The sequence below is a fragment of the Rattus norvegicus genome, chromosome 5 (genome assembly GCF_036323735.1).
Source record: "Rattus norvegicus strain BN/NHsdMcwi chromosome 5, GRCr8, whole genome shotgun sequence".
In the NCBI taxonomy this organism is placed as follows: domain Eukaryota; kingdom Metazoa; phylum Chordata; class Mammalia; order Rodentia; family Muridae; genus Rattus; species Rattus norvegicus.
In genome coordinates this window covers 60899568-60924786 of record NC_086023.1, presented here as the reverse complement: position 1 = coordinate 60924786, position 25219 = coordinate 60899568, and the positions used below count along the sequence as shown (strand labels likewise).

The 25219-nt window shown below is 44.3% G+C and overlaps 1 protein-coding gene across 4 annotated transcripts in view; it reads right to left on the bottom strand.

Moving 5' to 3' along the window:
* Positions 1 to 24647, bottom strand: part of Nfx1 (nuclear transcription factor, X-box binding 1) — a 58750-nt gene extending 34103 nt beyond the window's left edge. For 2 of the 4 annotated variants that reach the window (XM_063287600.1, XM_063287601.1), the window contains exons 1-9: positions 23401 to 24372; positions 17622 to 18611; positions 12114 to 12272; positions 10037 to 10114; positions 8123 to 8228; positions 5102 to 5173; positions 3989 to 4128; positions 2247 to 2346; positions 1932 to 2149 (exon numbers count right to left, since the gene is read on the bottom strand). In XM_063287600.1, the coding sequence (XP_063143670.1) occupies positions 1932 to 2149; positions 2247 to 2346; positions 3989 to 4128; positions 5102 to 5173; positions 8123 to 8228; positions 10037 to 10114; positions 12114 to 12272; positions 17622 to 18611; positions 23401 to 23425 (1888 nt within the window). In that variant the 5' untranslated portion in view covers positions 23426 to 24372. Of the gene's footprint in view, positions 1 to 1931; positions 2150 to 2246; positions 2347 to 3988; positions 4129 to 5101; positions 5174 to 8122; positions 8229 to 10036; positions 10115 to 12113; positions 12273 to 17621; positions 18612 to 23400; positions 24373 to 24415 lie in introns of those variants that run through there. The other 2 variants (XM_008763623.4, NM_001024784.2) reach the window with 2 other exon arrangements.
* Between the last annotated feature and the right edge of the window lie 572 nt (positions 24648 to 25219).

Sequence of the window (25219 nt, the reverse complement as noted above, 5' to 3'; positions counted from 1 at the left end):
TATGCCCCTCCATAAAGGGTAGATTTGATCATCTTTCCTTATATAGAAGTCATTTGGTCTTTATTTCACACACAAAGTTCAAGGTTAGCCTGTACTATGTAAGACTATATCCAAACCAAACCAAAGAAAAACCCTAAAAATAATAATAAATAAAACAGAACAAGGAATACAATTCTTCTCTATACACATTTTAAAATTAGACTGAGGAAAAAAGATTAAGTAGGGTACTCCATGGATTTCCGCTGGTGCTTAAAAGAAACGGGAAACCTCACTTTTACTAAAATGAAACTGAACCAAGCGTGTCTACCTTTCCTTACGAAGATGCACCGTTAGTCAGTGGGATTCTTCCTTCGCTGCCCACTTTATTTTTCTAAAGTTACCCTTCATTAACACTCACTCAGTAGAGAAGCCAGCAAGTAACTGCAAAGCTAAACTGGTGCTTGCCTCAAAGACCAAGTCACACTCACAACTCAAGTTACTGAGTCAATAGGTGGTCCATGTCTGTAATCCTGCCATGCAGAGGCTGAGGCAAGACGACAGGCTGACAGGAGCTGGTTGAATTACATAGTGATTCCAGGCCAGCCTGAACTACACACAAGATCCTGTCTCAGAAAACAAAACAGTGCGACAGCCCTGTAACAAACAAAACTCACAATATTATTTTATATCTAATGCCAATGAAAATTTCTATATCCAAATGACCAAAAGCCATAAAAGGAAGAAGCAAGGCATCATTAGATATCAGAAGGTGGCCGCACTAAAAATATTGACAAGAATAAGCAACAAGAGCCAAGGCTACAAATTACCTTAATAAACAACAAAAAGCCTCAGAAATAAAATCCTGTAATAATAAAGCCTGTAATAAAATCCAAACTGCACACGCACAGGGGTAGAGCAGAGAACTTGCGAAACCTCAGTGGGTCCCAAGCCTTCCTTCAGTCAGTGTAACAGGTCCACAAGAAAGACGACTACGGAATCAACAATGCAAAAGAAATCTGTTACCATCTATAAAAGTAATATGATCTGGGTCTGGTCTGGTAGCTCATATCTGTCATCCCAGTTCGGGAGAGGCTGAGTTAGGAAGACAGCCACCAATTTAATGCCAGGCTGAACTACAAAGTACTAGTTTTTCCAGGGCTGCATAGTTAGAGCCTGACTTAAAGGAAAGGTTTAGAAAAGTCTTTATCGGGGCTGGGGATTTAGCTCAGTGGTAGAGCACTTGCCTAGGAAGCGCAAGGCCCTGGGTTCGGTCCCCAGCTCCGAAAAAAAGAACCAAAAAAAAAAAAAAAAAAAAAAAAAAAAAAAAAAAAAAGAAAAGTCTTTATCCAGCCCAAATGATGTTCAGAGCACCCTCCCCAGCTACAGGGAGGGGCTTAGCTAGAAGCATTCTCTGAATGCTTGACTGGCTGAAACTGTCACACTTGGAACTTCAGTTCTTAAATATCTCAGCCAGGGCTGTTTTTGCATGTTCCTATTACAAAATATGACATTTAAACACTTGTGGAATGTTAGATTAGTAAAAGTCTACATGTTGTTAGTATTAGAGGAGGCTGCTAAGAGAACTGACAGTGTTGCCGACAAAACCGGAGAGATGACTTGGGAATCTGTATTTTCACAAGTATAGTTTGAGTAAAAGAAAAAAGTACCTATCCAGATCTAAGTGTTACATTTATAAGAACCTCTGCTCTTATTAGTGGCATTTAATATTACTTGGTGAAAGTGTCATTTCTCCTAAACACTTACATTTTTAAAAAAATAAATCTTTTTAATTTTTATTTCATGTGTATGTCTGTGTATTACAGACAGCTGTGAGCCACCATGGTGGTGACTGATGGAACCTGGATCCTCTGAAAGAACAGCCAGTGCTCTTAGTCACCGAGCCATCCCTTCATCTCCAACATTTAAAAAGTAAACTTAAGTCAACTAGTTACCTGAGGACCCACAGGACAAGGGTTTGCCACACACTTTTCCACAGGAAGGAACAGGATCCATGCACGTCTTCCGACCATTACTTCCATGTTCCAGCAACTGGCTGAGAGGTGTTTGGCCGCAAGGGCAATATCGCACCAAATGGGGGAGCCTTGGGCAAGGCTGACAGGGCTGAGGGTGGCAAACCTGAGAACAGGTATGGCTCCCACATTTCAAGTCCCTATTAAGAAAAACAACAATTAATTGCATAACTGTGACACAGTAGAGCTTTAATCTAAAAAAACTTTAATCTAAAAGCAAAAATTGGAAACCCTTACTTGCCACATATCTTTAAACAGCTGAAGTCCCCAAATCCATCAGACTTGCCCACATCGGTTCCACACAACACATCTCGGGAGGTGCTGCCACAGTAGCACACTTGAGGACACAATTTAAAAGACAAATCAATAACCTATCCATACTTTAAAATATCCCCAACAACATATAAATGTTCACTGACATGGATCAGACATGATACAAAAATTAATGTCGATATGGCAGCTCTCCAACCCATCTAAGAGCTTTACATGGGAATAAGCAAAGTTCTGCCCCTCTGTAGTATCTCTTTGTGCTGCTGCAGGTATCTGGTAAACAGATTACCTCAAAGTCAGAAGCACCCGATTTGGTATATAAAGCAATGGTGGAAGAGTATGCACTGTGACGCTCCTCCGTATGCCACGGGGTGCCTGCATGCTAAGCTGATAGATGTAGTAGAGGGTTGACACCTACATGCCCACCATCACTTCAACACAAGTAAAACAGACTTGATAGTGTTCACATAAATGCTTCCAAAAAGGTCCCTGCTATTGAAACAAAAATCTTATAATTTTCATTAAATTACATAATTTTCTGATATCACTCTACATTTTTTCACAATGGATATTTATCACAAATTAATCTATACACGTACACCTTGCCCATATGATAAATGGTGACCGAGAGTAAAAACTGAACTGAATCACTGTTTAACTTACTAAATGGTATCTTCTTTCTAAGGGCAACTTAGGTTATCTACTGTCCCAGAAAATCAACATCAGAATAGATGTAACTGAGTTCAAGAACAGACTGGTGTAATAGCAAGTTCTAGGCATGACAGGGAGGGTTTTATAGTGAGAACCTTTAATAAAAATCATATCCATAAAATAGTATATTATACAGAACCAAAAACAACTTCAGGAACACAGTAAGAGGAGAACCTCAAGTGACTGAGACATAAGCTTTTTACATCTTAAAAATAAGCACCCAGTGCTGGAGAGACGGCTCAGTGGTTAAGAGCCCTGGCTGCTCTCACCAAGAATCTAGGCTCAACTCCTTAGCACCCATGTGGTGGCTCGAAACTGCTTCTAACTCTGGTTTCATGCACCTGATGTTTTCTTTGGTCTCCTTGGGCACTAAAGCATGTACAGTACATATCCTGGCCCACCCACACGTATGTAGGCAAAACATCACACTCGTTAAAAAAAGGGGGGGGGGACGTGCTGTCTTCGAATAAGGATACACACATCTCTATCCACTGTGCCTCTAACGCTCACATCTCATCAAGCGGTGTGGTATGTGTTGGTGAGCTAACAGACAGGGAACAGAGTCCTTTGGAACCAATGAACTGGTGAACGCGCTCTGGCAGCCAGGAGCTTCTGAGAGCGGCCTGTTCTTGGCTGAGCTGTTTTTTCCCCTTTTCTTTTCTTCTATTCTGAGGCAAGGTCTGGCTGGGTCATAACATACACATGCTTAATTTCACAAGTTTGCTTCTGACTATGCTGAGGTTGAACAGTTGTCCAAAGTGACCTCGGTATCAGTTTATACACCTGTCACCATTGTATGAACAGGCTAGCCGGGTCACCCTGGCTAACATTTGGTTTCTAGTCTCATTTTAGACACCCTAGCAAGTGTAAATAGATGTCTCATTGTGGACTTGGTTTTGATCCCTGTTCCTTGGGCTCTCCCTGGAGTGCAGGCTTTTGTGAAGCAGGTTTGTTGTAATATAACATGTAGAATATAACATATAGTGCTAACCACTTACCCTGGTTCAATATGATCCGGCAAGGCTGGCACTGACCCGCATGGCACAGCTCAGCACAGCGGTGCTGACCACAGTTCAAAATATTCTCACACACATTAGAACAGTGGACTGAGACAGGCTGACCACAGCGAACCGTGTGCCTATAAAGACAGACACAAATTCGTCATTCTCAGTGAAGCCCAAGCCTCACACCCAGTAGACATTTCTCTTGACTCTGTGCTCTCTAACTTGTTCTAAATGTTTCCTTCGAATTTTTTTTTTTTTAATTTTTTTTTTCTTTTTTTCGGAGCTGGGGACTGAATCCAGGGCCTTGCGCTTGCTAGGCAAGCACTCTACCACTGAGCTAAATCCCCAACCCCCCTTCGAAGTTTTAATTAATTCTGTGTAGACACGTTTGAAAACAGGTGTGCAGGTAGCCATGGAGGCCAGAGATGTCATGTCCCCCGGAGCTGGAGTGACCAGCTCTTTTGAGCTGCCCAACATGGGTCCTGGGAGTGGAATGCAGGTCCTTTTCAACAGTTGTGCACTTTTAATCACTGAGCGATCTCGCCGGATCTTCCTACCACTTTTATTTCAATATTCTCCTACCTCTTCCTCCTTTGTTCCTACTTTCTACTCTGCCTTTCTCTCTTTGCCTTTTTCTAATCAGTGGTAAACAAAAGCTAGCTCTGAAAATTTGTCCTAGTCCACTGAGCAGCATGCGGGAGGGAAAGAACCCTGGAAGGATGATCAAATCTGGTTCTTCTGTCACGCTGCCTGGAGCTGCCTGTCCTCTAACAACCAGGAAAGAAAGGAGTCAATGTGTGCCCAGATCTGTTACACTCAGACCAGAGGCACCACAGTATTTTCCTGGGATCATACATGTTCATACTGCATACAGCCATAATTCTTAACAAGACAGGAGACAGGCCTCTGATTCTTGCTTGTTCCTGATTTTGCTGGCTTATCTTTTCATCTCCAGAGATCCTGGAGCCAAGGCCCCAGTCGTAGCAGGGGATGACAGTATTTACACCTACCACTCCCTTCTATCTGCTTACTAATCCTTTATGTTAGACACTTACAAGGAAGTCACACATATGAAAACTGACTTCTACAGTCCAATTCTAATTTTACCTGGTCCGTCCACATTCACATGTTTTAGTTGTAAAAGCAGGGCAGGGTGGGCAGGGTCCAGGATGGCAGAGACTGAGGAAAAGAAGGAAAGAAAGCTGCAATGAATAAAGCACTTCCATGTACTAAAGCTAAGCCAAAGCTAGCTCAGCTGTGTTCTACTGTGAATAAATATAGCAACGGGAGAGCCAAGCTCTGTTGTAAACTGGACACAACAGGGAAGAGGAAACCTCAATCGGAGAACTGTTTTCATCAGATTGTCCTGTGAGCATGTCTGGGGACACCACCTTAAGTGGTAATGATGGGAAAGGCCCTAACCCACTGTGGTATTACCCAGCAGGTGGTCCTGGATGTATAAGAAAGCTGCCTGAATATTAGTGCACGAAGAAAGTCTGTATGCAGAGTTTCTCCTGGCCTCTGCTTCAATTCCTGCCTCCAGGTTCCTGCTTTCAACTCTTTCCCTGGCTTCCTTTGATGATAGGTTCTGATCCAGAAGATATAATAAACACTTTTAGTTTATTATCCCAGTTAATTAAACATGGTCAGATTTTTAATCACAGCAAGAAAAGCAAATTAAGACAGGTAACAGGGTTGGGGATTTAGCTCAGTGGTAGAGCGCTTGCCTAGCAAGCACAAGGCCCTGGGTTCAGTCCCCAGCTCCGAAAAAAAGAAAAAAGAAAAAGAAGAAAAAGAAAAAGAAGGAAAAGAAAAAAAAGAAAAAAAAAAAGACAGGTAACAAATAAGTCTACATTGGAGGACTGTCTTTAAGAACAACTTTATCTCTAAAAAGATGAGACAGCATAGAATGCCAGTGCCAAGGAGGTAGAGGCAGGTGGGTCCTTGCACATTTGAGGTCAGACTGGGCTACATAATGAGTCTTAGGCCAGCTCGTCACATAGGAAGACAGATTAAAAAAAAAAAAATCAAGAATATATATATATATATATATATATATTTTTTTTTTTTTGGTACTTTTTTTTCGGAGCTGGGGACCGAACCCAGGGCCTTGCGCTTCCTAGGCAAGTGCTCTACCACTGAGCTAAATCCCCAACCCCAAGAATATTTTTATGCAGAAAAAGTTGACAGTATTATCTCAGAATAGAATAATCATTTTAGAAAAAAGAAAAGTAAAACCCTACTCAAAATATTGGTTTTGGGGGCTGGGGATTTAGCTCTGTGGTAGAGCGCTTACCTAGGAAGCGCAAGGCCCTGGGTTCGGTCCCCAGCTCCGAAAAAAAGAACCAAAAAAAAAAAAAAAAATATTGGTTTTGTTTGAATTTGATAAAGATGACTCATGAAAATATATGGCCTCGGTCCAACTTGGTATGTGTGTACCTCTTAGTAGGACAGCACTTAGTGACTTGTGGAAGACCCTGGGTAGGAGTCTCAGAAGGGAGGGAGGGAAGAAGGAAGGGAGAAAGGGAGGGAAGGAGGAAGGAAAGGAGGGAAGGAGGAAGGGAGGGAGAGAAGAAAGAAGGGAAGGAGGGAGGGAGGGAGGGAAGGAGGGAGAGGGGGAGGGAAGAAGGTTCACAGGAAGGGATGGACCCACAGTGCTCACATCTACCAAGACCATGAGAAGTACAGACAACCAGGCCCTGGGCTGAACACGGTTACAGTGCAAAGATGGCAAGCACAGGGACAGTATGCCAGTAAGCCACGGGGGCAGATGAGTGGTGTATAATTCCAACACAGGGGCAAGAGGCTGTGGGAAAACTGAGCTTAGTGATGTCTCTACTAGAACTAGACATCTGACAGAATGCTGTATAGAAGCTAGAACAAGAAAAAAAAAATTAAATTTTAGTATTTCAGGTAAATATTGCCTTCATGGAAAACTGTCAATTATAGACTGGTTAAGAAATTCTACTGAACAAAAATATTTTTGGAAGTTAAGAAAAAATTATTGTGTGTGTGTGTGTGTGTGTGTGTGTGTGTGTGTGTGTGTGTGTGTGTGTGTGTTTGGGAGAGTCAGTTCTCTTCATTCACCATGTAGATCCCAGTGTTGGCAGCAAGCACCTTACCCATAAGTCATCTCACTTAACCCTATTTCTGGGATATTACAAATTGTGGAGGGGTGATTTCTGCTGAGAACAGCAGCTCACAACCAGCACCGAGGAAGCTGAGGTCTGAGGATAACAGAGTGGCTGACAGCAGCTAGGGCTATAGCATGAAACCCCATCTCAAAACACAGAACAAAGTAAGACAGGGCTTAGCAAGGTGCCCACTCCGAGTCTGCTAACCCGCTGCCTTTCATTTCTAGAGCCCATGTAAAGGTGGAAGCACAGTATGACTGCATGAATGCTCCTCTGGCTTCCACAGGATGATGGATCTTTAAACGACTGCTCCACACACGGGTATCATGTATTTCTGATGATGTTCAACACACACACACACACACACACACACACACACACACACACACACACACACTCACACACACACACACACACACACACACACACACACACACACACAGAGCCTTCTCTTATCCTCCCTCCACAGGCTGGAGATGGGTTGGTAATTAAGAGCATTTGCTGCTCTTCCAGGAGACCTGGGTTCAAGTCCCAGCTTACATGTGTCTGCCTGCAGTTTGTATCCTGAGGAGGGACATTCTAAATGACGGCAAATACCGAATTTGTGAGAAAGAGGAACAAATATTCTTCACACCTCCAAGTCCTATCGTACAGGCTGCTGCACAAATGAACACCTTTCCCTGGATGTCCTACAAAAATGCCTTTAACTTTTTTTCTTAAAACCAGCAGTGTAAAACAGCAGGATTGTTGGCTTTGATACACAACTTTATCACATCCTCGCATTCTTTCTGAGCCTCATCTGTGAAGTGGAAACCATCATACCTACAGACAGCACTGGGCTGTGGGAAGGATTTCACTACTTAGTAGGGTGTCTGCTCAGCGAACGGTTCGCATCACTCTTTCCCCTTCCTGTTACATGACAACAGTATGCACGCTCAAAGCCACTAGCAAAGCCCTTCTAGGGAATCCCCAGAAGTCTGCTTTCCCAACTTACAGATTACAGGAATGTGGACAGTCCTGGCCAGGCTGTTTCTTTCTACAAACTTCACCACAACTGTGCGGAATTTCATTTCTGCTCCATTCAGGGTTCTTTACTTTGCCTATGACAAATCAAATGGGAGAGTCAATGCTATAAATTCCAACCACACCCTCAACGTCTATGAAACGGCTAGGCGATGTGAAACTGAAGCCTGTGCACTGCTCTCAGCAGGACGGCATCTGCTGTCTGTTGTACACTCTGAAGCAAAGCTGGCTGTAACGCCACTTAGCCTACAACCTACTGAGCACGGTGAAAAAGATAAGCAACTTTTACCAGTGAAAATGACATTTTGTACTACTGAACATAATCTATTTTTTGAGATATTTACTAGATAAGCCATTGATAAATCTTCTTAAACTGACAAGTGTCTGTGATGATGACCAGAAGGAAAGAAAGGAAGAGTGCCAGGGCACAGCTCAGTGGTAGGGCATGTCTTAACATGCTCTGGGGTCTGCTCCAGCACTGCGGGGAGCTCACGGGGTGGAAAAAGAAAGGGACTGAACCAGGAAGAGGCTGTGGGATGGACAGAGAGAAATCCCACAGAGGAGCCTGGCTCTGAAGCTTCCCAGTAGGCATAAAAGGGCTGAACTTTCATTGTCAATGTCTATATAAATCTTCATGGACACCTCTCTAAGCTTGGGTCTCAGAGTGAAATGCTATCTCAGAAAAGCAAAAATAAATATATATCCCTTAATATAATTGAGGTTTGCTATAATTTTATCTGCCTGACTTGCCAGTGACATCATATCTAATTTACATTATCTTCCTAGTATGATACTCAATCAAGAATATTCATACCCTTTACTAATATCGATTTAATATTCTGAACTCAGATTTTGGTAACAAATCATATAGAAACAGCAGATTTCACATAAAGAGAAGCTAAAGTGAGAAGGACTAACAAAAGGAGCTTCCTTTGGGGAAAAACAGCACTTGGAAGTGAGAGAGTTAAATGAAGACATAATGAAGGGGGAGTGGTAGAGTGCTTACCTAGCTTTCAGGAGGCCCTGGGATTGAGCCCAGCACCACAAAAAGGGTGGGGATGCAGAACATGTTTGCTAGTGAAGGAATTAAGTTATTGAGTAGCAACCAGCCATTGTGAGGGGGAAAAAAAAGAGGACTATAAGCAAGCTGGTTAGGACAATAAAGACAGTATACAAAAAGAAATAGAACAGGCTAATTTTTCTTCTTTATGAAAACAATGGTCAAAAGTGTCAAGGGAGTCATCTGCCAAAAAGTTAATTACATAAGCCTATATGGCACTGTGACTGATGAGTTTTGAATACAGTTTCAGTGAGATAACAAAGGCAGATGCAAAAACCTAATGGTTCAAAGGGAGAAACAAACCGTCAGGAATTAAATCAACTAGATTAATCACTATAAGGAGAAAAAAGACATACAGCTAGCAGTAGGAATTCATCTGGACCAAAGAAAACTGATGCTATTAAAGATCAGGAAAAGTGGCTAGACAGGGTGGCATATCTTTAATCCCAGCAGGCAGACCTCTGAGTTCAAGTCTAGCCTGGTTTGCATAGTAAGTTCCAGGCCAGCCAGGGCTAACATAGTGAGACCCTGTCTGAAAACAAAACCAGGAAAAACTAGTGCACAGAGAGGGAATACAAGGATAGTTTGTGTTACCAATTCCTAGAAAAGCTCTCCATTATGAAGTTACACAGTTCATTTCTTATTAAGCACTGCTTTACTCGTGCTGCTTAGATCTACAATGTCAAAGCTGTTGCAGCACCCAGGCCTACGAACCCACCTGGGACACAATACACAGGACAACAGAACATCCTCTTATAACTCTCAAGTCTTCTCAATAACCTCTCACTGAGGTGAGTGCCACACTGCAGACACAAACTTACTTACCACAGAAACAAGTGTAGGTACTGGGAACATGTGCAGAAACATTCTGACAAGCGGGGCACCTCCAACCACTCTGGCCATCTGGAGAGAGAGGGAGAGAGAGAGAGAGAGAGAAAGAGAGAGAGAGAGAGAGAGGGAGGGAGGGAGAGAGAATGAATATAAGTACAATTTCTTACACAGTGTAAGCTGGATTGGGGATATAGCTCATTGGTAAGGAATGTGCTTTGTTTACACAAGGCCCTAGGCTTAATCTTTGCACCCTCTTGAAAAAATTTAAAAACAATCTAAACTCTGGCCAAGTATACTAGCACACAACCTTAATTCCAGCGCTAAGAAGACAAGAGGCAGGATCTCTGTCAGTTTGAGGTGAGGCCAGCCTGGTTTAGCAAGACCTGTCTCAAAAAAAAAAAAAAAAGTAAATTTATAGGAATTGACAGCCTTGAAGTAGTTGGAATACAAATACTGAATATTATCAAACATTTAAGAAAGATCCATGGGCTTAAGTAATTCTCAGCCCGAGCTGCACCCCTGCAAGTGTATTCTGTCCTATTGCTTTACTTCTGAATAAAGTTCTCTTAACAAAGAAAATCACAGTGCTGAATGCATCGTTAAGTACTATAACTATATTCTTTTTTTTTTTAAAGATTTATTCATTTATTATATATAAGTACACTGTAGCTGTCTTCAGATACACCAGAAGAGGGCATCGGATCTCTTTACAGATGGTTGTGAGCCACCATGTGGTTGCTGGGAATTGAACTCAGGACCTCTGGAAGAGCAGTCGGGTGCTCTTAACCGCTGAGCCATCTCTCCAGCCCCTATAACTATATTCTTGTTACAAAGATGTACTAGTATGGTAAATCAAGTAGGTATCCATGTAATATCAGTATCTGGAAATTGACTTGCAAAGAGACATACTACTTGGGTATATAGGAAAACCCCAGCACAGGGAGCATATTGTCAGCAACATCTGAATCACCCATAAACCTAGTATTCTTAAAGAAGGGCCTATAATACTACAGAGATTTGTACAATGCAGAAATAGCCAGAGGACAAAATAAACAATCGATATAAATGTCTATCTACACTATATACACATCTGATTTTTTTTTTTTAAGGCAGGGTCTTATTATGTAGCTTTGGCTATTGTGAAACCTGCTATGTATACAAGGCTAGCCTCAAACTCAGAGAGACACACCTGCCTCCACTCCCAGTGCTGGGACTATAGGTGTGCACCAAAACACCTAGAAGTAAATGCTTTTTATTCTTCTGTGTGTGCTCAAGAGCCATGACACACGTAGGAACAGAGGACAACTTTCAGGAGCTGTCTCTCTCCTTCTTCCACGTGGTCCCTGGGCCTGAAACTGAAGCTTGGCAGAAAGCACCCTTTCCCCTACGAGACATTTTACCAGTCCCACAAATGTTTTTATAGTTGCCATTTCCATGAAGCCTGCCCTTCTCAATAAAAATTATTGATTTCATTATTATATCAACATATTCTCATACTACTATGTTTGGCTGATCTACAAGTCTGGGGTTGGGGATTTTTTTTTTTTTTTTTTTTGGTTCTTTTTTTCGGTCCCCAGCTCCGAAAAAAAAAAGATCTACAAGTCCAGTCATAAAACGTAAGAATAAGGTAACATGGGCTGGAGAGATGGCTCAGTGGTTAAGCGCACTGACTGCTCTTCCCGAGGTCCTGAGTTCAAATCCCAGAAACCACATGGTGGCTCACAACCATCTGTAATGGGATCTGATGCCCTCTCTGAAGAAAGCAACACTGTACTCACATACATAGAATAAACAAATCTAAAAAAGAAAGAACTAAGGTAACAGTGTACCTATAGAAAAATGCTTTAGAGGTTCTTTTTTTTTGGAGACAGAATTTCTCTAGATAGCCCTGGCTGTCCTACAACTCACTCTATAGACCAGGCTGTCCCCATCTCAGAGATTCAACTGCCTCTGCTCCACAGTGCTGGGATTAGAGGTGTGTGCCACTGTGCCCAGCTAAGGCTTAGTATTTTCAACCCAAACTTATGAAAAGCAGTGAGTAAAAACCACCCAGAAACCAGAAATGACCGACCTGCGTGGGACGCTGGAGAGCGAGCCCATTTCTTGATGCAGTTCAGATGAAAGACATGGAAACAGCTCTGGCAGCTCCACACCGGGGCTGTGACCTGAACCAACTCGCAGCACACCATACACTCGTACTTTTCTGTAGTTAGCTGCTCAATCAGGGAACCTGTTAGAGAAGAACAGTAACTGAACCGCAGACGACCACCCTCACTTCAGTGAGGAAGTAAGCCATCGGAGAGGATATTCATTCTCACAGATATAACGGGACACTGGCTGACAGAGGATGGAGAAAAGAGCCACTCAGGTAGGGATTCCCACATCGGAGGAAACATTCCCCTCAACCACCCAGATTACTCAGAGCTGGAGCGCGGGCCTGTACGCCCAGGGTTCAGGAGACTCACTTGAGCTCACAATCTCAAGACTAGCTTGGCTATAATAATGTTTCAAAATATCCCAGATAAAATAATACATTATAGTAAGCACTGAATAAGCTGTTGATCATCTGTTGATTTTACCTGCAGATTGTCATTTTATATATATTCTTACACCTTTTCCGGCACACCTTACATGGCAATCTCCAGAAGGCTCCAACTGCAGATGTGCACCACCACACCTGCACACCTTATGACAACTGTTTTACAATCCAGCCGCAGGGAAGTTGGGCTACTAAGATACACATCTGTATTTGTGTTGATGGAACCCCTATAAGTTACTGGTAGGTCCTTTACAACAGCTTGCTCTCACACAGTATGTCAACAGCTTGCAGAATATGTTTAGAATCTAATTCCTGCTCTTCTTATTCTGGTCTAAGCTGCTTTCTGTTTACCTGGATTATTAAGGTGCATCTTTGCTAGTAGTCCTCCTGCTTTTGACCACAGAGGTAAGAACAGCAAACTGCAAATTAAGTAGGGGCCTGGTGGCTGTATGCAAGCAATCCTAGCTACTTGGCCCTCTCATTGGAGGGCCACAAGTTTGTGACCTGCCTGACACACAGCAACGGCAAGGCCAGCCTAGGCAACTTAGTGAGATACTGTCTTAAAATAGAAAGGGAGGCAGGAATGTGACTCAGCAGGAGAGTGCCTGTGTGGTACCACGAGGCCTTAGGTTCAATTCCCACTTGGGGACAGGGATGAGTAGGTACAGAAAATTCGATGTATACTTCTTGTTAGTTACTAATTAAACAAAACAAATGACAACAAAAACAAAAAGGGTATGAGTGCTTTGCTTACATATGTCCTTAGAGGCTAGAAGAAAGTGTCAGATACCCTGGAACCGGAGTTACAGACGATGGTGAGCTGCCACGTGGGTGCTAGATAGAACTGAACCTGGGTCCTCTAAGACAGCAGCCAGTGCTCTTAAACGCTAAGTCACATCCCTAGCCTCTAGTCAAAAGTTCTTATCTCATGACTATAAAAGCCCAAATCCTCACAGCAGCTCGTCCTATATTCAAGTCCTTACTGACTTCCTGCCTATTTCTCAGTCAGGTAGGTTCCTGCCGGGGGGCCTGTATGCTCCATCGTCCACTAGATACCTGCATGGCTCAGCCCCTTACTCACACCAGTATTTACTCAAAATGTGACTTCCTCATGAAGCATTCGTTACTCAGCCACACTTACAAAAATTATAATTCACTCCCTGGAAATAATCTATTCTGTATTTTTTCCTCAACAATTTATAGTTATCTGATAGGGTCAGGCATCATGGTACATTCCTGCAATCCCAACATTCAGGATGCTAAGATGGGAGGATTAAGACTCCAAGGCTCACCCAGGTCACATAGTCACCCTGTTTTATAAAAAGGAAACAAAACTTATCTGATAAACCATGTATTATATTATATTATAGTCTTTTTGGGAGCAATGATTTTTATTAAGAGTGGTTACTTGGACATAGTGAGCACCCACAATAATAAGACATAACAAATGACTCCAAAGAGGTCCTAGAGAAATTAAAAATATCTCACTGGCAATAGTAACTTTCTCTTTAGTTTTATCAAAGCATGTCTAATATGCAAAACATGGTAGCTGTGGGATTCTAGAGGTGCTCTGAGTTGGTAAACTATCAGGTTTCATTGCCAAGACTCTGCCCAAGAGAGGAGCAAGTTGTCTGACCCCTGGCTCTTTTTCAGTTCATGCAGGTCTTTTCCCACTAGGGCTTCTGCAACACTTCTCAGCTATGACTGTGTCTACTGTATGATTCTGACTGAAGAGAGTGCCAGTCAAAGGACATAGCCACTGAAATAACTGGGAGAACACAGGGACCTAACTGACATGCTAACTGACTGTTCTTTTCATATACACCAATAAATCTTTTATTTCAGTCTCCAGCTCCCAATTCTTCCCCGCCCCCCCAAGCCTCAGATTCTACACACACAGAACCAGTGGGCTGTGAGGTCCATCCACCACAGCTCTTTACATAAAAACGTCTGTAGTAAGCCTGTGTTCCCTAACATGCTGGGCTTTGCTTTCTCCCTGCTCTGAGGTGCTGCTGACATATGGCTAACCTCCACACTGGCTTCACTCAAATGGTGTGCTCCCTACACCATTCTACCCTACAGGCAGCTGCTAAGATTTACAGCTTGCTCTCCTGGGGTTTTTCTTTTAAACTTCAATAAAACTCTCATTGAGCTTAAAAAAATAAAACCAGAAACAAACTGTCCTAGTTTGCTTTTTATTGCTGAGATAAAACACCATCACCAAAAACAACCTGGGAAGGAAATGGTTTATTTTAGCTTAGTGCTTAGTCCATGGTAAAGGAAGGTGGGGCAGGCCTCAAGGTAGTAATCTAGAAGCAATTGAAACACACACTTTTAATCCCAGCACTACCGAGGCAGAGGCAGATGAAGCTCTGGGTTCTAGGCCAGCCTGGGCTACACAGGGAAACACTATGGGAGCAGGGGTAGGTTAGTGAAAATACAGGTCATGGGCAGCTTCATGGTTTAGGCCAAAGTCTCACGTTAACCAAAAAGAGACCAATAAGGTAAAATTCATGAGGAAGAGCTTATGTCTGAAGTTATCCACCCCAACCCCCAACATACCCAGAGGGTCTTGAGAAGTACCACAGGTTTTCCTCAAACTCAGTCTTCTTTCCTTGTGCTAGGACTAAAGGTATGCTGGCTGCCTTACATAGGTATGCTCTTTGCCTTGATAAATACACACTTCGGGCAAAATGAGGAATGTCCTCAGATAGTGTAAAAGGCTTCTTTACAAAGAAGGGGCAGGATGGTAACTGCGAAGAGAGAACATGTAGTTCTTCAGAAGATAAAATCTGATCCAAAGGACAGAATGTACTTACAAGAAAGGTTTCAGTGGAATAGTCAGAGCTGACTAACAACTATGTTTCAAGTGTTGTGTGGCAAGAGCACTGACGGGGGAAAGAGAAAGATATGGTATGTAGGCCAAGGAGAATGCCCATACCTCTGATCCAGCCCCCAGAGGCAGAGAAAGGAAGGTTTGTTAGTTCAAGGTTAGCCTGGTCTAGATAACAAGTTCCACACTAGCTAGGGCTATAAAAGGGACTCACACCTCAAAGAATAAAACAATGCACACCAAAGGAGCAACAACAAAAGCCAGTGTGGTGGTGGTGCATATCTTCAGTACCAGCACCCAGAGGCCTGGGTTACACAGGGAGACTCAAAAGTCTAAGACTAGTGGCACGGCCATGTAAACTATAGATTCAGGTGATAAATTTGGAAACACTAGTATATATGATATAAAAAGACATACTTGTTAAGGGCTGGAAGAGCTAAATACTATAGGGCAAGAAAAGGACTGGATATGTAAATAAATCAGCTTTTCAAACAGCAATAACTTACTGGTGGACTTGGAACACAAGCCTTTAATCCTAGTGCTTGGGAGGGGAGAGCTCTGAGAGTTCTAGGCCAGCTTGGTCTAAACAGGGACTTCCACCCCAGCCAGGAATGCATGGTGAGAACCTGTCTCAAAGGACTTTAAAGAGATGGCTCAGTGGTGTACTAATCTTGCTGAGGACCTAAGTTCTGTTCCTAGCAGCCCTGTGGAGCTCATGACCACCTGTAACTTCAGTTCGGGGAATCTGACACCCTTCTTCTGGGCTCAGAGGACTTCTCGGCACACACAAACACTCAAGTATATACTCATACAAAAATAAATCTTTAACTGGTACTGGGGATGAATGCCTTTAATCCCAGCCCTCACAAGGTAGGCAGATTACTGCGAGTTCAAGGATAGCCTTGTCTACAAAGCAAGTGTCAGGCTAGCAAGGGCTATACAATGAAACTCTTGTTTCAAAAACAAAACCAAGGGGCTACAGAGATGCTCAATGCTTAAGAACACTCACTGTCTGCTTCTTCCAGAGGATGTGGGTTTGATTCCCAGCACTGGTGGCTTACAATCAGCTACAACTTCAGTTTTAGGGGTCTGACTCTTTCTTCTGGTCTCCATGGGCACCAGACACACACATAGTGCACATATATGCACATAAAAAAGTTGAAAATAAGCACACAGTGGTGGTACATACCTTTAACCCATGGAGGGTTAAAGAGCCTCTGCACTTAGGAGACAGAGGCTGGCGGATCTCTGAGTTAGAGGCCAACCTGATCTACAGAGGGAGTTCCAAAGCAGCCAGGGGTACACAGAAAAATCCTGTCTTGAAAAACAAACAAACCCCCAAACCAAAAACAATCACAAAAAAACCCCAAACAAACAAAAAGCCAAAAAAGTTAAAACCAAATGACCAACCAAAGACAAAAACAAAACAAAAAAAAAAAAAAAACCCCCCAAACAGCAGCAGAAAGGTTACAGTGATCCAGACAGAGGGAACTGCACCCAACAGCTTGGAAAGACAAAACAGAAGGACTGTGTAATAAAACGGCAGAGTAAGGCAACGGAGGGCGGGACTGGTGAGGAGAGCAGAGGAAGGATGAGCTCAAAATGTGTTCTGGAAAAGCTGTTCACTGATGATGGAGCAAAGAACTGAAAAGACTGAAGACATGAGACAGGACCACTGCGACGGAGCAAAAACGATGAGATGCACAGGCTGCAACCAGCAGAGGCTCCGACATGTTTCCAGGTCCTGCTTCTGCCACCACTCAAGAATATAAGCAGATATCTGCATCGTCTCTGTCTACATTTAAAGCACCACACAAGAACTTAAGGAAGGAAACTAAAATAACGCAGGCCTGATGGCACAGGCTTGTCATAGCAGCTGCTCAGGATGCTGAGGCAGGAGGACCCCAAGTTCAAGCCCTGCTAGAGTACAGAATAAGTTCAAGGTCATCCTGGGTTACCTTATAAAGACTACGTCTCAAATTAACAAAAAAAAGATATGGGGAATATATAGCTCAGTGAGGTAGAGCTTATAACCCTGTCCCAAGCAAACAAGAAAAGGCAGAGATCGAGGACAGCAATGGGTCGTTTCCGAATCCAAGCAGACTCGGAATTAAGGTAGAGATTATTTTCTGGTTTCTCAATTATGTGAGTGTACTGATTAAAAATTAGCACCAAGCTACGTCTCCCCACTCTCCAGGCATGCTTACCTGTATGAGTTTCCACATTCTTCAGCATATGGTTCTGCTTGCCTCTGGGAAAAGGAGACAGCACTTGAGGATCCTGTCTCCTTCCAGCATTTTTCTCTTGGTCAACTCTTCTGGAAGACTTGGTGACAACTGCCAAATTCCCAGTGTCACAGGCTGACTTCGTTGGCCTCTCTCTGAGATTATCCTTTGGAAGGGGGGGCATGTTGTTTTTGGGCCCTGCATTTATATGCCGCTGACTCTCCTGTTTCGGTGGGTTCCTGCCTGGCCGTGGTCTGGCCCCCTCTACTTCCCAGGGAGGCCTTTTCTGGGGATATCTTCTCTGCTCACTCCGTCTGCACACACATGGATCCACTACAGGTTTTCTACAGGAGGCTTCTGAAGAGTCAGAGTGGGAAATGGCCACAGGTCTGGCATTTTCATCCTCAGACTTTGGGCTCATTCTGTTACCCCACTCGCTTCTGAGTCTCCCTTTGGCCTTTGGCCCTCGGCCATAGTTGTATGTAAGCTGCGTGGCTTTTTTGGGTTTCGCTCCCCTGGGATCTGCAATAACTACCTCCTTCTCGCTCTCAGAAGGGCTGTGTTCTCTAGGGTTTGTTCCACTCTCGGATCTGGCTACGCTTTCTAAACTGGATGTATCTGACGTCTGCTCAGTGAGCCCTTGTGCTTTCTTGATTCTGTTTTGGTGCTTTTCATTCCTTAATTTCTGCCATGGCTGATTCTGAAGCCCATGGTTCTTGAGTGATTTATTAGATGACTGGAAAAAACCCTGTGGACTCTTAGGCTTGCTTCCGGAGGCATAACCGTGCTGGTGAACAGCAGAGACATCATCGTAAGGGATGTGTCTAGGAAGGTGGCAGGGAGGTGAGGAACTATAATTTCTTCTGCCAATCCTATTAGAATCTAGTCTTCTTTGGGTCCCACAATTTAGACCAGAATTTTTTCTCTCCTGCGGAATGAACTCAGCAGCATCTGTATTAAATTTAAAAGTGCCTAGGAAACAAAAAATAGACATCTGGTAAGAAATGAATGTCACTTATGGAGTCCATAAGACTCTAAAATATTTTCCTGAAATCATTGTATAAAACAGGCTGAATGAGATTGGTCTCTTGTGAAAAGCTCAGGCCATCAGTCCCTGTACATTACATGAGGTACATTAGTACCTTATGTCTAGTAGCACACTGATGGACACAGATGGCCTAGGCCATCTAGCACTATGAACACGCATTTATTCAAAAATCTTAGGAGAGCCAAAGTCAGTACTTTAGTCCCCTCATTGGGATTCAAGTTCAAGGAGAGCGTGAGCTACATGAGAACCTACAACCAAAACCAAATCCTAGGAAGAGAGCAGAGCACGCGGACACAGGCTCTATCTCTTGACCAGATAGGTCTAGGCAGGATAATTGCAAGTCTGAGAACAGCACAGGTTCCACACTGAGACTCTGTCTATAAAAAATAAAGGTCAGATTTAGGGATGAGAAGTTCCGTGTGGTCTTTCAAAACACGATAGCAGCATTGCATAATAGCAGCCAATAGGCTTTGAAATTAGCTAAAATGGGTTTAAAGTCTGAATGAACTTAAGGCTATCACCTGACCACCCTTGGCCTTAGTTTCCACATCTATAACAAAGGACAACAATGTTTATTTCAAAGGTTGATTCTGGCTCATAAAAGATTCCACATAGATAATATTAGCACAGTGAGTATGCAGTCTCTCTCTTCCCCCTGGAAACATACTTTGGATTTTTCATATGTAACTCCTACAATATGTTCTAACCTTACTTTAATTTCAGCCCACTCATTTCCCTGCCAAGGTGATTCTGAGAACAGCCAGCTCAGTTCCCGAAACCCAAGAAATCACGGGCCAGGGAAGGGGCACAGTGGGCCACACCTTTAATCCCAGCACTCCTGAGGCTCAGGCAAGCAAATATCTGTAAATTTGAGGCTGGTCTACATAGTTAGTTTTGGTCAGTCAGGGCTACATAGTGAGACCCGTCTCAAAGGTGAAAAAGAGAGGGAGAGGAAGGGAAGGAGGGAGAGAGGAGAAACTATCTGTTTAATGACACAAAACTAGTCAGAGTTATAGTAGCAATCAACAGTCTGTAAAACATCAATTTAAGCCCTTGCCTGCCATTTATTGTTTTAAATCATCTATCTTTTGAAAAGGGCCTCATTATATAGCCTTGGCTGCCTTCAAATTCACTATATAGCCCTGGCTGGCTCCAGAGAGGCAATGCTCTTGCCTCAGTCTTCTGAGTGATGTATTACAGTGTGCGCTATCTTGCCCTGCTTTTTCATGCTGTTAGTTATGATGTGTTAGTCAGTCCTGTTTTCTTATATGTAATGGGAACATGATCCCTACATCAGAGTTGCTAGGGCTCCTAAGGGAAACAAGTTAATAGCACTCCTACAGTGGTTAAAATGGTGCCTTATTACTGCTCTTAGAGCTACTGACTATCTGAACGCAGACTCCAATGAGTACACAGCAAAACCTGTGGATTTCAAATTTAATAGTAAGACCTGGTACTTAACTTGGGTCACACACTCTTCTAAGCACTTTGCATGTGTTAACTCCTTTATTCTGTTTTAAATATGTACACGTAGGTATCTCTGCAGTGCGTACATCGTGTATGTAGGTATCCTTAGGCAAGAGAAGGTATCAGATCCCCTGGAGCTAGAGTAACAGGAAGTGAGTCACCCGCTGTAGGGTGTAGATGCTAAGAACCAAATTTGGGTCTTCTGGAAGAGCGGCCAGCGCTCTTAACAGCTGAGCATCTCTCCAGCTTCATTAACTCATGTAACCTTCACATTGCTGAGAAAACTGGATAGCTTGCCCAGGGCCACAGGTACTCCAAGGCAACTCAGAATTCCACCTTCCAACACGTAGCACTGGTGACTTCATGCTTACACTCACACTGCACATGGAGAGGCAAGGCGGCAGTGCCATAGAAACATAGTGAAGAACTGATGAGATCATAAAGGCCATAGGGAAACATCTCATTCAATCCAGGATTTGTCCCACACACTTTCACACAGGTTGGGTTCTGAGGGTGGGGTGAAGGGCCTCACAAATGGCAAGAGGATCAGACAAACTCAGAGGGGCAGAGGCAGTCCGCAAGGATGAGATGAATTTAAAAATGGGAATGAGTAAACGGTGCCAAGAGGTGCTGTATGGTTCTCTCCTGCTTGAAGAGGCAAGGGTGGAGAGGGGGGCTAGAAAAAGGTCAGTAAAGCTGCCCGACAGCCTGGTAAAGGAGGTTTCAGATTGAATAGCCATACATGGCCATGTGTTTGCTAGACCTAAGCCACCGCCCCCAGGAAAACCCTTAAAGAGGGTTGGAATGATGGTCTAGCTCACTAGTTGCTCTTCCAGAGGCTCCACGTCCAATTCCCAGCACCCACATGGCAGCTCACAACTGGCTTTGACTCCAGTTCCAGGGGATTCAACACCTCACACAGATATAACAGTGCACAGCGGAAAACATTTTTCTTTTAAAAAGATAGATCTGTAAAGAGACTTGAGGAAAGGGACACATGAATCAGGAAGCTGTCCCATGGCCTAGGTGACACGTTTCACTATTTTAAGTAGAAGTTCCTCCATTAGTGAGATGTCTTCTAACCAAGGCATCATTCTAATACAAGGGGTACCAGAGAGCCGACAAAACACATTGAAGAGAAAGTAATCCAGGCAGGCAGTGCTGTCCAAGGGCAAAGCTGGCACTAGAAAGTTCGAAAATGAGGGGGAAATTTTCATTCTGGATTAGCCTATTTAAAGACCTTACTTAGGGGAGTGGTTTACAACCTGTGGGTTGTGAGTCTTTCAGGAGTATAGAACATCCCATTCAGAGAGGTCACCTAAGACTGCTGGGAAACAAAGATATTCACATTATGATTCATAACAGCAGCAAAACTACAGTTTATGAAGAAAAAACAATTTTATGGTTGGGGGTCACCACAGCATGAGGAATTGTTTTAAGGGTCGCAGCATTAGGAAGGTTAAGAACCACTGCTTTTGGAAGTGGGCGAGCTAGACATGATGTTAAAGTAAGAACAGACAATGAAGTAGGGATTTTTTGAACACGACTCAGCAAATGCTTTGGGGTATGTCATTGGTAACCTAGAGCACAGTTCCAGAGGCTTAAAATTCCGAGTCATGGGCTAGCCCTTACTCAACTCTGCTTCAAATGTCTTAGGGTGTGGAAATACGTCAGGATGAGAATGAGAAGATGAACAGATTGAGTTTAGAGGGCTAGTGAAGGCCTGGAGGGAGAGAATGACAACAATGAACTGCGTAAGTTCTCCACTCTCCCAGAGGCCTTTTAGATCCAAGTCAAGAGTAGTGTGCACTAATTCAGTGAGTTCTTCCACTCTTTAAACTGAGACAGGGAAAAGGGCATCTTACTCATTGCATAGTACAGCCGCAGCCTTAATAGTACCCCATCAATTTGTCGGAAACACAATTGTAATTCAAGTCAATGTTGGACATAGCTGAGCTGATTTTCAGAAAGAGAGGGCCAATAAGTCAAGTCTACATAGTGGGTTGTGACAAGTGTTTTGTTTGTTTTTTTTTTTTAAATCATAATGCCAAGAGTACATTGTTGATAGTAAAAGAAACTGTGGCTTCTACGCCTCTACCCCCATCTCGCCCTTCCCAAACAGGATCTCACTATGTAACCCTGGCTGGCCTGGAACTATGTAGACCAGGTTAGCCTCGAACTCCAAGATCATCCTGTTTCGGCCTCTGGAGCGCTGGGATTAAAGATGTGCACCACCACGTTTGACACTACTGAAACATTTGGTTTACTTTTAAAAAACCTTTTCTTTCAATCGTGCGTGCCAGTGTTAGCAAGGGCTCTATTTAGGGGGTGGGGGAACAGACTATATGTCACGTGTTTGCTGATGCCCTTGGTGGCCAGAAGAGGGCGTCAGATCGCTTACAGCTTACAGGTGGTTGTGCAAGTGGAACGCGACTGTTCTGGAAGAGGAGCAAATGTTCTTAAATACTTGAACTATCGCCCCAGCTTCTTGGTTCACGTTTACATTTAGGTAAATGTGCACTAACACCCTATGCAAAATGTTTCTTTTTGATTGCTGTCTACGAAACTTGAGACCCCGGATCTACCAATACACCACGCAGAAAATGTAAATAACTTATATTAACAGTCAAATGAGGCTGTCTCTGCCATAGGGGTAGCTCCAGGAGGGAAAGTGAGAGCCAACAATTAGGAACCGAACAGGGAGGGTCTGGGAATTAGCTTACTAACTCCAAACTGACAGATGAGGTAACTGAGACTGAATCACACACGTCACCCACCGCAAGATGGGATTTCAAACCCCTCAGGACTGGGCCCGTTCACCCGCGCGCGCGGAACCCGCCACTCCGAGAGGTTAAGAACACACCCCTAGCACAGCGCGCAAACTCGCTGGACTCCAGGGCCCACTATGGAGAGTCGCCTACGCCCGCCCGCCCGCCCGCCGGACTCTGCGCCGCGCTGCCTCCGGAAGGCCGGAAAGAGCCCCGCGGGGGCGCCGGACGCCCACGTCCACTCCCTTGGAGCCGGGACCCGCCCGCTCTCCTCGGAAACCCGGGGGCCGAACCTCACCACCCTGTGGAAGATGGAGGAGGGTTCCGTACGTGCAGCGCGCGTGGCTTGGCCCTCGCGAGCCACTGTCCCCGCGCAGCACGCATCCCACTTGCCAGAGCAATGGCCCGAACCCTTCCAATGTCCTAGCTGACTAGACTGTTGGACCCTAGAGGTCCCGCGCGGGGAACCAGACAGTACCTGAGACCGGAGGCGCCTCCGCCATCCCGTGCCGCAGCACCTCAAGCGAGCCCCGCCACCGAGCGAGGGCTGTCACCTGGTCACGTGTCCCGGATTTCCGGCGTCCAGAGACTATTCGTTCCTACGCGCGTGTAGACGGCCAAGGGGGTGGTGCCGCCCGAAGATACAGTGAAATGGCGCATTTGGGACGTCAGATAAATGCGCCGGCCAGGGCGGAAGCCCGGGGTCGGGGAGAGTGTGGCTGGAGGGGTGTTCCCGATCGCGGGATCTAGTGACCGAACTTGCGTAATTGTTTTTCGAGAGATGCTGGGTTCTCCAGCTGCAACGCCTTTTTATCAAGTACTGTCATCCGCCCAGCTTCAAATGTCCTTCAGATAAGAGTCCGCTTGGAGTGACTCACGCAGGCGACAAGGAGTGGGTGGGGGCACTGTAGTAATCAAAGGGCATTGTGGAGGAAGACTGCAAAACAATAAAAGGTTACCTGCCAATGGTGGTAGCCCACAACTCCAAAACCTGGGAGGCTGAATCGGGGGGTGGGGGGTGGGGATGCAATGTGGTGAGTCCCAGGTCACCCTGGGCTACCTATCCCTGTGTAAAACGAAACGAAATATCTAAAGGGATAATTGCAAATGAGCCTCAAAACAAGTAACAAATACAAATGAACACCAACTGAGGGAGAAAGCATGAAGTCACTGTTTTTTGGTGGGGTGGAGTTGGGGCAGGGTGTCATGATTTGGCTCCTACTGGTATACAGGCATTCTACTGGTCTGCCACCAGGGACCTAGCAACTGCGTGCTGCGTATAAAAGGACCTCCACCCTCTGCCACTCAGCGGCTATCTATTGCCAGCGACCCCCTCCCCTTCTCTCTGCCTCAGGGCTTTGCTCCTGTCTGTCTGACCGGCTACAGATCACTAGTCTGCCTCTATCCCTTTCTCAGGCCCTCACTCCTCTTCCTTCTCCCAATAAACCTCTTTTACACCAGGTCTTGTATGGCGTAATTTCTCAGGGTTGTACCTTGGCGCGGGCCTTGCAGTAAGATCTTCCTTGTCTCAGCGTCCTTTATAATGAAATATAATCTTCCAAGGTGAGGTGTGGTGACCCAGGTCTTTAATTCCCGCACTCTGGCAGCTGAGAAAGCGGTTCTCTGAATCTGAGGTCAGTCTGATTGGTCTACATGGTTGAGTTCCAGGCTAACCAGGGCAACTGTATGGCCCTGTCTCAAATATGCCACGATGTCTGACCATTTTGGTTACAGGGCTTTTGCACTTCCTTCTAATGTCTATAGTCTAAGAAGTCTTCTGGGTAGCTTAGCTTCCTGGAAAATTTAGGAATCCTTCAGGAATCCTATTTGAAAAACTGACTCAGAAAGGTAGGGCATAATAGCGCTATATTTCTGCCATTTGCAGTAGTGAAACCACCAAAGTGGCAAGAGGAGGGAGTGGAGGAGAGAGAATGGAAGTTTGTGGGCAAGCTGCAGACTCAACTGGCATCTTGGAATTTAGTAGGATATACACTGCTTGTTCTCCAATGACTTCTCAATCTAGATCCTCAGAGCACAGCAAAGACCAGTGTATAAAGTTTGAACAAAGGCTTGAAGTTTACAAAGTCAAATGAAGATGGCAGTCCAAGAGCCCAAATGATCATATCTACAACCAGAAGTTCTTTTTTTTAAGGATTTATTTATTTATTATATATAAGTACATTGTAGCTGTTTTCAGACACACCAGGAGAGGGCATCAGATCCCATTACAAATGGTTGAGAGCCACCATGTGGTTGCTGGGATTTGAACTCTGGACCTCTGGAGGAGCAGTCCGTGC